The sequence below is a fragment of the Trichechus manatus genome, unplaced genomic scaffold (assembly GCF_000243295.1).
Source record: "Trichechus manatus latirostris isolate Lorelei unplaced genomic scaffold, TriManLat1.0 scaffold00002, whole genome shotgun sequence".
Classification (NCBI taxonomy): Eukaryota; Metazoa; Chordata; class Mammalia; order Sirenia; family Trichechidae; genus Trichechus; species Trichechus manatus.
Window position 1 is genome coordinate 3,641,979 of NW_004443938.1, and position 12,203 is coordinate 3,654,181.

Genomic DNA, 12,203 nt, shown 5'->3' on the forward strand with positions numbered 1-12,203 from the left:
TGACCCAGAACAGGGGCTGACAGGGAACAGGGGCTGACCAGGAACAGGGGCTGACCCAGAACAGAGGCTGACAGGGAACGGGGCTGACCCGGAACAGGGGCTGACAGGGAACGGGGGCTGACCCAGAACAGGGGCTGACAGGGAACGGGGCTGACCCGGAACAGGGGCTGACAGGGAACGGGGGCTGACAGGGAATGGGGGCTGACCCGGAACAGAGGCTGACAGGGAACGGGGGCTGACAGGGAACGGGGGCTGACCGGGAACGGGGGCTAACCTGGAACAGAGGGCTATTTAATTAGTAAAGGCTTTCATACCTCAGCAGTTATAGAATTAGAACTCACTGTAGCTCAAAAATATAGATACAGAGATTTTTCAATCCACAAGATAAAAATATCTCAAAGATACTTTGTGAGCATTGAAAAGGAAATGAAGGATCCCTGTGACAGCAAGTTAAAACACGAATTAGCAATCAAGAACTTTTCAAAACATTTCCAAAAGCCTTAACAAGAGTGAACGCGCTCACATTGGCTGGGTCAGCTGCTGGCGCTGGCAGTGGTGTGCACGCCCGCGCGCCGTCCCTGAGGGAGCCTGCTCTCCCCTCTGCACCCCTCTGCCCCTGCTCCATTACCGATTCCTGGTTCACACTCACCTTCAGACCGCTGGCGGCCCTGTCACTGCGCCTCCTCCCCTGGTTTGGGGCTGAGTCTGGGCCCCCCAGACAGATGGCCTTGTACCCCAGGGGTCTCACAGCCCCTGCACCTTCCACTCGACACCTGGCCCACATGGCTGTCTCTGCTCCAGACGCAGCTACGGACCTGAGCACGGCCACATCCCAGCCATCTTTCAAATCCAGGTCAAACATCGGTGCTCATCTCTGAGTTGTCACAGCCCTAAAGGGACACACGCCCCTTTCCATCGGGACTGTCGTGCACTGTCCTTTTCACATCCACCTCCCCTGCCCAAGAGACAGAAGGTACGTGTGAAAATGGAGGCACACAGACGTTTTGTGAGTGGGATGCCGAGCAGACCCGAGGGCCCACAGGGCCGCTGCTCCTGACTGCCCTCTTTCTCACGCCCCGCACCCTGGCTGTGCTCTCCAGACAGTGGGTGCTTCACGGGGACTGGTTTGTCCCTCAGCTGGCTGCTCCACCAGAGCACACCTCACAAACACTCTGCGATCCCAGGTGTCTGCACAGAAGTCTATAAAAAAGGCTGGCTTACAAACCAGATGACGGTCACAACTGTGTAAAGTTAGGCTTTTCAGTGAAAATTCTAGAAAGCATATGATGTGGCAAGAACAGGGAAGCAGGAGCTGTGAGGGACAGCCCCCAGAAGCCGTCCCCCACCCCGGGGCCACCTGCCAGCAACCCAAGGCCCCCGGGGGCAGAGTCATGCGTCTCTCTCCCCTACAGCCCGCCCGCAAATCCACCAACCACAGCCACGCAGCTGTGAATTCCCAGTCCCCCGGCTCGCTTTTATCTCCACACTTTGAAAGTTGTGATGAACTGAAGAGGCTGGGCCAAGAGGTGAACTCTGTGTTAACTCTACCAAGAAAACCGACTGTTCCAACAGTTCTACAGTTCTTTGGGTATAACTTTAAAGTGACTGTTTAGGCCTCTTAAGATGATACACATGAAAAGGTAAGAGAAAGGCAAATTAATATAATCCTGCAGTGTGTCAGGAATTAGAAAAGATACTTTCGGTATTATCAAATTTAACATTCAGAATAACCCTACTAGGCAGGTATTCATACTTCCACTTTACAAATAAAGAAACTGAGGGTCACAAGTCAAAGCTTGCCTAAGAAAACACAAGGGATACAAGAGTAAGAATTCAAAGCCAGGTTTGCTGACTCAGGCTGTGGTTTCACGGTGAAACCAACGCTGCCTCTCAGTCCTGGCTGTGTGCGCGCTGCACGGTGCAAGCTCTGGAGAGCCTTCGCATCCTGGAGAGCACTGTCACCACCCAGCCAGAGCAGCCTCACGCGACACAGACTTGCCTCTGGATACAGCTCAGGACCCTCTACATGCTCGGTCCTCGGCCCGATGAGAAGGTCAAACCCGGGTCTCGAGGAAGGACGTCTAGTTTGACAGCCTGACGCCACCTCTGCCTTTGCTGTTTGCTCTCGCGGCCTACCCGCCTTCTGCTCAACGTCCTACCTGGCCATGGCCTGGTAGTCGCGTGCCCTGGGGGCACAGTGCCGACAGGTACGGCGGCTCTGCCTGATGTCACCCCACAGCATCCATGTTCCAGCAGGAACATCACACATTTCAGAAGCGCTCACCCATCCAGTGACAGCCCAAGGCAGTCTCCATGCCCACTAGGCTCCGCTCAGGCGTGGGCCATCTAACTCGGCAACAAACTCTGCACAACTTCCAAGGGCTTCTCCCCTGATTAATCTACACTGTGGAAGCTTCACAGTAAATCAAGGCACCAAACAGGCAAACCCAGCGCTCCGCAGGCAGTGCACAGCCCATACTTTATCACTGGCGCTGATGTCATCCGCTTCCACAGAGAGGCCTTCTTCCGTCTCTTCACCGATACTCAGCTGGCTGTTTCCTGAGCGACGGCTGCTACTGATTTCAGGAGGAGAAAAGGACAGATAAGAACTCCGAATGTCAACATTCAAGGGAGTAACTACCATTCCTTAACATTTGGATATTTATTTTAATCCTTTAGGTAAAACATCATAAACCACAAAAAAACAAACCCACTGCTGTCAATATCATTAATTTCATATACACAATTTCACTTGATTCTTAAAATAACTTTGCAAGAGCAGCAACACAGATACGTCGACTGAACAGATGAGAACACTGAGGTCTGTAATGGGGACTACAGTCGTAACGGCAAGTAACACTGGTTTTTAAAACCCCACCTACATCACACCCTCACAAAAACCATGTGAGTTGTTGAAAAATGCATACAAACTCCAAACAGGAAAAAAAATTGTCACATATAAAATTATCAGCCATCTGATTTAAAATTTCTGATCATAGCCACATTATACAAGTAGCCTCCAATGTATGACAGGGTTCTGTTCCAACAACTCCATCATAAGTAAGTTCTGACATTGTCACATACATCTTTTTTTTTCCTAGTTTCATTATCATTGGCTTTTTTTTATCAGTGTCGTTATAAATCCGATCTTCATTTGTCTTTGGGGGTTGGCATGAGAACGATAACATCAGCAAATTACACGCTGCACACTGTATGTAGCACACATTACTAATAAACATACAAGACAACAACAGTTGTGAAGGCAGTTCCTCGTAACTCAAACACAGCGTAAGTCGGGGATAACCTGTATTCAGATTCGTTGCTGTTACGTGCCGTCGAGTCCGCACCCTCTACTTTACCAAGCGTGATGTCCTTCTCAAGGGACTGCTCCCTCCTGATAACATGTCCAAAGTCTTGCCATCTTACTTCCAAGGAGCACTCTGGCTATACTTCTTCCAAGACATACCTGTTCGTTCTTCTGACAGTCCATGGTGTATTCAATATTCTTCGGCAACATCATAATTCAAATGCATCAATTCTTTGCTCTTCCTTACTCACTGTCCAGCCTTCAAATGCATACGAGATGACTGAAAATATCATGACTTGGGTCTGGCACACTGTAGACCTCAAAGTGACATCTTTGCTTTTTAACACTTGAAAGAGGTCTTTTGCAGCAGATTTGCCCACCCAATGCAATGTGTCTTTTGATTTCTTGACTGCTGCTTCCAAGGGTGTTGATTGTGGATCCAAGTAAAATGAAATCCTTGCAACTTCAATCTTTTCTCCGTTTATCATGATGTTGCTTATTGGTCCAGTTGTGAGGATTTATGTTGAGGTGTAATTCATACTGAAGGCTGTGGTCTTTGATCTTCATCAGTAAGTGCTTCAAGTCCTCTTCACTTTCAGCAAGCAAGGTTGTATCAACTGGATATTACAGGTTGTTAATGAGTCTTCCTCCAATCCTGATGCCCTGCTCTTCTTCACAGAGTCCAACTTCTCAGATTTGCTTAGCATACAGATTGAATAAGTATGGCGAAAGGACGCACACCTCTCCTGACTTTAAACCACGCAGTATCCCCTTGTTCTGTTCGAATGACTGCCTCTCAGTCTAACTACAGGTTTCACATGAGCACAATCAAGTGTTCTGGAATTCCCATTCTTTGAACTGTTATCCACAATTTGTTATGATCCACATGGTCGAATGCCTTTGCATAGCCAATAAAACACAGGTAAACATCTTTCTGGTATTCCCTACTTTCAGCCAAGATCCACCTGACATCAGCAATGATATCCCTTGTTCCATGACCTCTTCTGAATCCAGGTTAAATTTCTGGCAGTTCTATGTTGATGTACTGCTGCAACTATTTTTGTATGCTCTTCAGTTAAATTTTTCTTGCGTGTGATATTAATGATACTGTTTGATAATTTCTGCATTCTGTTGGATCACCTTTCTTTGGAATGGGCACGCATATGGCTCTCTTCCAATCAGTTGGCCAAGTAGCTGTCTTCCAACTTTCTTGAGCACCTCCAGCACTGCATCTGTTTGTTGACTGGTATTCCGTCAATTCCTGGAGACTTATTTTTCGCATACGCCTTTAAGTGCAGCTTGGACCTCTCCCTTCAATATCATCGGTTCTTGATCATACGCTACCTTATGAAATGGTTCAAAGTTAACCAATTCTTTTTGGTACAATGACCCAAATTTATTATTATCCAAGATTTATAGATTATTTTTATTCTATTTTTGCTGAAAATACACACAACAAAACATACCCCCAACATACAGTTCATCGACCACGGTTACAGTCTTCACACTGCACCATTCTCACTACCTCTGCCCTTACTGTTTCACCAATGTTGTTTCCCTTGTACTCTCTGCCCCTTAAAGTTCTCGTCTGTCCTTTAGACTGACTGTTGGCATTTCAATCTCATAGACGGAATCTTCAACAGGGTGCAACACTCAAGACAGACATTACTTAGGCGCTTTAGTTTAAAGATGACTTCATGGAATAGTTTTGGCTCAAGGTTCAAATGCTGTTTCCAGGTGTCATGGATTGAATTGTGTCCCCCCAAAATACCTGTCACCTTGGCTAGGTCATGATTCCCAGTATTGTATAATTGTCTACCATTTTGTCATCTGATGTGATTTCCCTATGTGTTGTAAACGCTATCACTCTGATGTAATAAGATGGATTAGTAGCAGTTATACTGATGAAATCTACTAGATAGTGTCTTAAGCCAATCTCTTTTGAGATATAAAAGACGGAAGCAAGCAGAGAGACATAGGGACCTCATACCACCAAGAAAGCAGTGATGGGAGCACAGCGCGTCCTTTGGACCTGAGGTTCCCGCGCTGAGATGCTCCCAGACCAAGGGAAGGTTGATAACAAGGACCTTCCTCCAGAGCCAAAAGAGAAAGCCTTCCCCTGGAGTTGACGCCCTGAATTTGAACTTGTAGCCTGCTAGACTGTGAGAGAATAAATTTCTCTTTGTTAAAGCCACCCACTAGGGGGATTTCTGTTACAGCAGCACTAGATGACTAAGACACCAGGCAATAGATTTGGGGGTTCCTCCAGTCTCAATGTATTCAGTAAGTCCGGTTTCCAAATAAGAATATGAAGTTCCGTTCCTCAATTTTCATCCTTTTGACCAAGATTCCTCTATTGGGTTCCTTATCAAAAAGATGAGTAATAGTAGTCGGGTACCATTCATTTCTTCTGGTCTCATGGCAAGGGAGACAGTAGTTTATGCAGGCAATTAGACAAGCAGACCACTTCCTTCTCCGATTCTTGGATCTCCTCCTTCCTGTTGCTCCAGGCGATTCACAGACCAACTGCTGTATCTTGGACGGCTACCCGCAAGCTTTCAAGGCTCCAGGCATTATCCACTGAACTAGGATGAAGAGCAGAAACTCTTCAAACAATATCAGGCCAATTCACTGGACAGGACCACGAGACCACCACCTCAAACCCTGAACCAAGAAAATTAATCCCATGAGGTGTTTCTTTGTAGCAAAGTATTATCAATGGCTGCTGCTTTTTGTTTTTTTTTTTTCCCTGCTGTTTTTTTGTAAAATTAAATGTAGCAGTTTCACACCTTTGTTAAAAAAATTCTAGTGTACAGCTTAGTGATATCAGTTGCAATAGCTTTTATATATTTAGCTATTCTTGTCATTTCATGTAAGTGAGACTGGACAATATTTGTCCTTTTGTGACTGACTGACTTCATTCAGCATACCGTTTTCAAGGTGCAACCACACTGTAGGATGTACTGGGACTTCACTGCACTTCCGGGCTAAATAACATTCCATTGTATGGATGTATCACATTGTGCTTATTCATTCACCAGTTGAGAGGCACCTGGATTATTTCCATCTTTTTGCTATTGTGTATATCACTGGGATGAACATTGGAGTACATACGTCTGTTCGTGTCCCCACTTCCAGGTCCCTAGGGTATATACCTAGGAGTGGGATTGCCGGATCTCATGGTAGCTCTATTTCTAATTTTCTGAGGAATCAACATACTGTTTTCCACAACGGTTGTACCGTTTTACGTTCCCATGAGCAGTGGATACGGATTCCTATCTCCCCACATCCTCACCAACATTTGCTGGCTTCTGTTTTCTTGATCATGGCCATTGTAGTAGGGGTGAGGTGGTATCTCACTGTAGTTTTGACTTGCATCTCTCTAATTAGCCCTGGTCGCGCAGTGGTTAAGAGCTCAGGCTGCTAACCAAAAGGTCGGCAGTTCGAATCCACCATCTGCTCCTTGGAAACCATATGGGGAGGTTCTACCCTGTCTTACAGGGTTGCTATGAGTCAGAACTGACTCGATGGCAATGGGTTTGGTTTTGGTTTTGAGTGGCTGATGAGAAGCCCAGGTGGTGCACCGGGTAAGAGCAATGGCTGCTAATCAGGGCAGTTCTACTCTGTATTATAGGGTTACTAGGAGTCGGAATCGACCCGACAGCAATGGGTGGGGTGTGACTTTGAGTAGCAAATGAAGACGAGAATCTTTTCATGTCTATGTTGACTGTCTGACTCTCCTCTTCGGAGAAGTGTCTGTTTAGGTCCTTTGCCGATTCTTTTCATTTTTATTTTTACTGTTATTTTTCTTTTTTTTCTTTTTACTGTCATTTTTATTGGGTTATTTCTATTTTTACTATTAAGTTGTAGAAGTATTATATGTATTGTAGATATTAGACCCTTATCAGATACATGGTTCCCAAGGATTTCTTCCCAGTCTGCAGGTTGTCTTTTTACTCTTTTGATAAACTCTTTTGATGAACACAACAAGCATTTATTTCTTATGAGGTCCCAGTTATATTTTGTCTTCTGTTGCTTGCGCATTTGTTGTTGAATTTAACATTCTAGAATTAAAGAAAATTAGGTCCCATCATTTTGTCCCTATGTTTTCTTCCAAGATTTATAGTTTTAGTCTTAACATTTAGGTCCTTGATCCATTCTGAATTAGATTTTGTATATGGTCTGAGTTATGGGCCCTGCTTTATTTTTCTCCATGTGGAAATCCAATTTTGCCAGCACCACTTATTGAGAACACTGTCCATTCCCCACTGAATGGACTTAGCACCCTTGTCAAAGATCAGTTGTCCACAGATGCATGGATGTATTTCTGGGTTCTCAATTCTATTCCACTGGTCTATGTGTCTATCATTGAACCAGTACCAGGCAGTACTGTAGTTATATAGTAAGCTTGGAAACTGGAGAGTATAAGGCCTCTAATTTTGTTCTCCTTCAAAATTGTTTTGGCTATTTGAGGTCTCTTTCCTTTTCACACAGCTTTTCCATTTTGGTAAAAAGTGGATTGTGTTGAATCTATAGATTGCTTTGGGTGGTACTGACATTTTCACAATATTAAGTCTTCCAATCTATGAGCATGGAATGTCTTTCCATTTACTTAGATCTATTTAGGTCAACACTCCTGCAGCAGTGTTGTATAGTTTTCATTATGTAAGGCTTTTTCATCTCTAGTTAGGTGTTTTCCTAGGTTGTTGTTTTTTTTTTTTTTTTTTTTTTTTTTAGGCGCTATTATAAATGGTATAGTTTTCTTGATTTCCTTTTCAGACTTCTCATAGTTGGTAGATAGAAACCCCAATGAGTTTTGCATGTTGACTTTGTAGCCTGCAACCTTGCTGAATTCCTCAATTAGTTCTAGCAATTTTATTTTATTTTCTTTAAATAATATTTTATTGTCTTTTCAGTGAAAGTTTACATAGCAAATCAGGTTCCCATTTGATAATTTATACACAAATTATTCAATGACATTAGTTACACTTCCAGCAATTTTCTTGTGGACTTTTTGGAGTTTTCTACATATAGGATCATATCATCTGCAATAATTTTACTTCTTCCTTTCTAATTTGGATACCCTTTATTTCTTTTCCTTTCTTTATTGCTCTGGCTAGGACTTCCAGAACAATACTGAATAGGAGTGGTGACAGTGGGCATTCTCGTCTCATCCCCACTCCCAAGGGGAAGGCTCTCAGAAAAATAATCTGAGATGAAAGGTGGAGAAAAAGAGTGCTTAGAACACAGCAACGTAATTGCTTCTAAATGACCTGAGTCTTTCCTCGGTATTTTTTCTTATCAAATTTCCTAAACTTAATACAGACATATATTAAAAAACATGCTCCCAAGTCAAATATATAATTTTGGATTAACTATCTCTTATTCACAATCAATCAACTGAACAAGAGGATCAAATACACTAATATAAGCACGAGATGCAATTCTGTCTTACTTTCCTGTGTTCAAAAATTATTTAAATTTGTGTATTTGTTGCCCAAATATTTTTCTTACCTATTAAAGTCATCGACATAGTCATCTTCTTCTCCAGTCCCTAATAAGTTAAAAAATATGTCATAGTTATATAAACATACTTCATGATTTGCCTACAATTAAATACACACATAAACACTTCCTTCAAAAAACACCCATTACTGAATTATATTGCACATTAAAGAATAAATCTCTAAACTTTAAACTTTAGTCTAAATATTAAAAAGATCAGAAATATTTTTACTATACATAATGAATGAAAATGACAAAACAGCTACTTAAGAAATAATCAACTTTTATAAGAGAAGTGATTATACCACAACACAAAAACGTAGTTAATATCTAGTCTTTTCTTCCAGATGCTCGAGTTTAATCATAACATGTTTACCATTTATAACATCCTCTCCTATTAAAAGCAAACCTTAGTTATTAATAGTATACAGCAAAGGACGTTATGATCAAGCCCTTCAGTCACCTTTTACATCACTGAGACATTTCAACGTAATTGTAGTTATGAAACAGCGCCATCGCCAGGTGAGCAGAGGCAGTGGAGCACAGCACGTGGGCGCAGACTGGGGGGACAGAGCAGGGTCACACCAGGACTCCCGTTTAAGGCTATGGGAACTTGGCAGTCACTGGCCCTCTTTCTGCTGCTTCCTTAGCTCTAATGTAGGGTCAAACCACACAACTCCCAGGGTTAGCCAGAGGAGTGATGTGCATTAAGGGCTCAACACTGATCTCGCATGCAGGACACTCGTGATAAAGGCTGCATGATAAGGGAAGGAACCAGCGCTAGCAGCTTCTACGAGCGGGCTGTATGCATGCCAGGCCCTGGAGGTGGACACCTTTAAGACTTGGTTCCAGCCAGACAGGACAGGCTCCTGTGATGTGTCATCCCCCCATGTCTTCTGGCTGAAGGAAACAGGGTTGTCAAGGCAAAGACTAAGAGGCACAGGACAGCCGTCTTAAACTGTCAGCGAATGATGCACAGAAGACAGACAAGGCTGCGAATGGGCAGAATCCAGGTCGCCAAGAGAAACCCTGGCTTGGCAGCCAGCTGCTCAAGAGGCTGCTGGCACTGTCCCCTGTGTCCACCAAAGCGGAAGACTGGCCTGACTCTCAGGTCAAGTGCATTGTGGAGGGGATTCAAGTTCTGGACGGGCAGTTAGAGAAGGTGCTCCTCTCACGATAACATACCATCGTACTTACTGCATTCATTTATCAGTGTGTGACCACTAGGTGCCAGACGCTGGGCACAGCCCCTGGGGACAGGGCAATAAACAAGATGACCTCGCTGACCTCCAGGGCTGACACGGAACAAACCAAGTGCTCCCGAGTGGCCGGGAAGGCCGCGTGGAGGGGACGGCACCAGAGGTACAAACCACAGGGCAGGTGTGCTCCAAAGCCGCGCCACAGGCACAAAGACCTGAGACAGGAGGGCTGGTGGGGTGCGGAGCAAGGAGGAAGCCAGAGTAACCACAGAATCATGAGTCAGGAGGGCGACCAAAAGGGCCCGCGGGCCAGCTCACTTAGGGCCTTGCAGGTCAAGGTAAGGATTTCAGCCTCAATGCAAAGGGAAATAATGGGGGTGGGGGGGTGAATGTGTGAGGGAGCAGTGAAAGACAACAGGGACGTGGTATCTGATTTCTATGTTTCCACAGAGGCTCTGCCCTCCGTAAGAATGCGTTTAGAGGAGGCGAGACAAAAGAACACAGCGGGTGACGGCAAAGGTCCAGGCTGGAGAGGATGGGGCAGGCGGGAGGGCGGAGGCAGGGAGGTTGGGCAGTGTCCTACAGATAAGCCAGACAGATGACTCTAGGGGGTGGGGAAGAGACGGTATAGAGCATGACAAAGACAAGAACCGCAGCTGCTGCTAGGCCCACAGCCTCGTGGACAGCCAATCAGGAGTCCCTGACGGTCGCCATGAGCGGTCGGGGGTCCCCGACGGTCACCATGAGCGGTCGGGGGTCCCCGACGGTCACCATGAGCGGTTGGGGGTCTCCAGCAATCGCCAGAGTGGTCGGGGGTCCCCAGCAATCACCAGTGAGTGGGACCCAGTTTTCAGATAGCTTTCCCGTTTTCCTTCCGCCAGGTGCTGATGCTGCACCCATTCGAGTAAGAGCCCACCTCCGTCAGCAGCCAGGTGAGCCATGGCCTCACAGGCTAAGGGACTGCAGAGTACTCACGAACAAACAGAAATGGTCAGTCAGAGAACAGGAAGAGCGAGGTCAGCCGTCTTCTGACTGAGGGAACCATGGCGGCTGGTTTGCAGGTGCCAAAAAAGACCTGTAGACCTGGCTGCCAAGGCTGAGACAGCCGCCCAGGACCCGCCCCGGGCCCCCACGAGACCCAGTGCCGACAGCCGCCCAGGACCCGCCCCGGGCCCCGACGAGACCCAGTGCCCACAGCCGCCCAGGACCCGCCCCTGGGCCCCCACGAGACCCAGTGCCGACAGCCGCCCAGGACCCGCCCCTGGGCCCCCACGAGACCCAGTGCCGACAGCCGTCCAGGACCCGCCCCTGGGCCCCCACGAGACCCAGTGCCGACAGCCGTCCAGGACCCGCCCCTGGGCCCCCACGAGACCCAGTGCCGACAGCCGTCCAGGACCCGCCCCTGGGCCCCCACGAGACCCAGTGCTGACAGCCGTCCAGGACCCACTCCGGGCCCCCCTGTGCAGCCAATGCAGATGGCAGAAGTGAGCATTTAGCCCAGGCAGTGGAACAGCTGTGTGTGGCTAGAGTTTAGATTTAGAGCAAAGTAACTGCATCCCACACTCCAGCATGTGTGGTCATATTCAAAACGCCAGGTATTTCCTGAAAACGTGCTAGAAGACGAGTTTCGATTCCGACCTCCTGGTCATAACACAGATAGCATTACTTCAACTTAACAAGTCAGTGTCAAAATCAGTGGGTTTTAACAGACCATGTATTACTGCAAACCAAGGGTCAGCAAACTATGGCCCCTGGGCCCAGTCTGGCCCATGGTGTGTTTTTGTATGGCCTGTGGGCTGAGAATGTTTTTACATGTTTAAAGGATCGTGGGAAAACAGAGTATGAGACAGGGACCGTCCGTGGCCCCCAAGGCCTAAAGTGTCTACTCTCCGGCCCCTCACAGAAAGCTGCCCGCCGCCTCTGCTTCACACACGTGAGTATCTGTCCACGAGCATTTCCTCTGGCCGCTTCCCATCAGTAACAGAAACAGTACCGAAACGAAAGTAAGTTTTTTTTACAGTTTCCAAAGCTTTCTTTGTAACTGTTCCTTTGGAGCTCCAAGCTCATTTCCCGTTGAAATGCTATCTAAATGTCTAAATAGCGCATCGCCGTTAAGATCTAAATGCCTAAACAGCGCATCGCCGTGAGATCTAAATGCCTAAACAGCGCATCGCCGTGAGATCTAAATGCCT

At 46.4% G+C, this 12,203-nt stretch overlaps 1 protein-coding gene across 3 annotated transcripts in view; it reads right to left on the reverse strand.

The window, feature by feature from the left end:
- CEP43 (centrosomal protein 43) overlaps window positions 1–12,203 on the reverse strand; it is a 54,698-nt gene that overhangs the window by 3,728 nt on the left and 38,767 nt on the right. For 2 of the 3 annotated variants that reach the window (XM_004368780.2, XM_004368779.2), the window contains 2 exons: window positions 8,822–8,861; window positions 2,480–2,576 (listed from right to left, as the gene is read on the reverse strand). In XM_004368780.2, the coding sequence (XP_004368837.1) occupies window positions 2,480–2,576; window positions 8,822–8,861 (137 nt within the window). The remainder of the gene's footprint in view (window positions 1–2,479; window positions 2,577–8,821; window positions 8,862–12,203) is intronic. The other variant, XM_023728518.1, reaches the window with a different exon arrangement.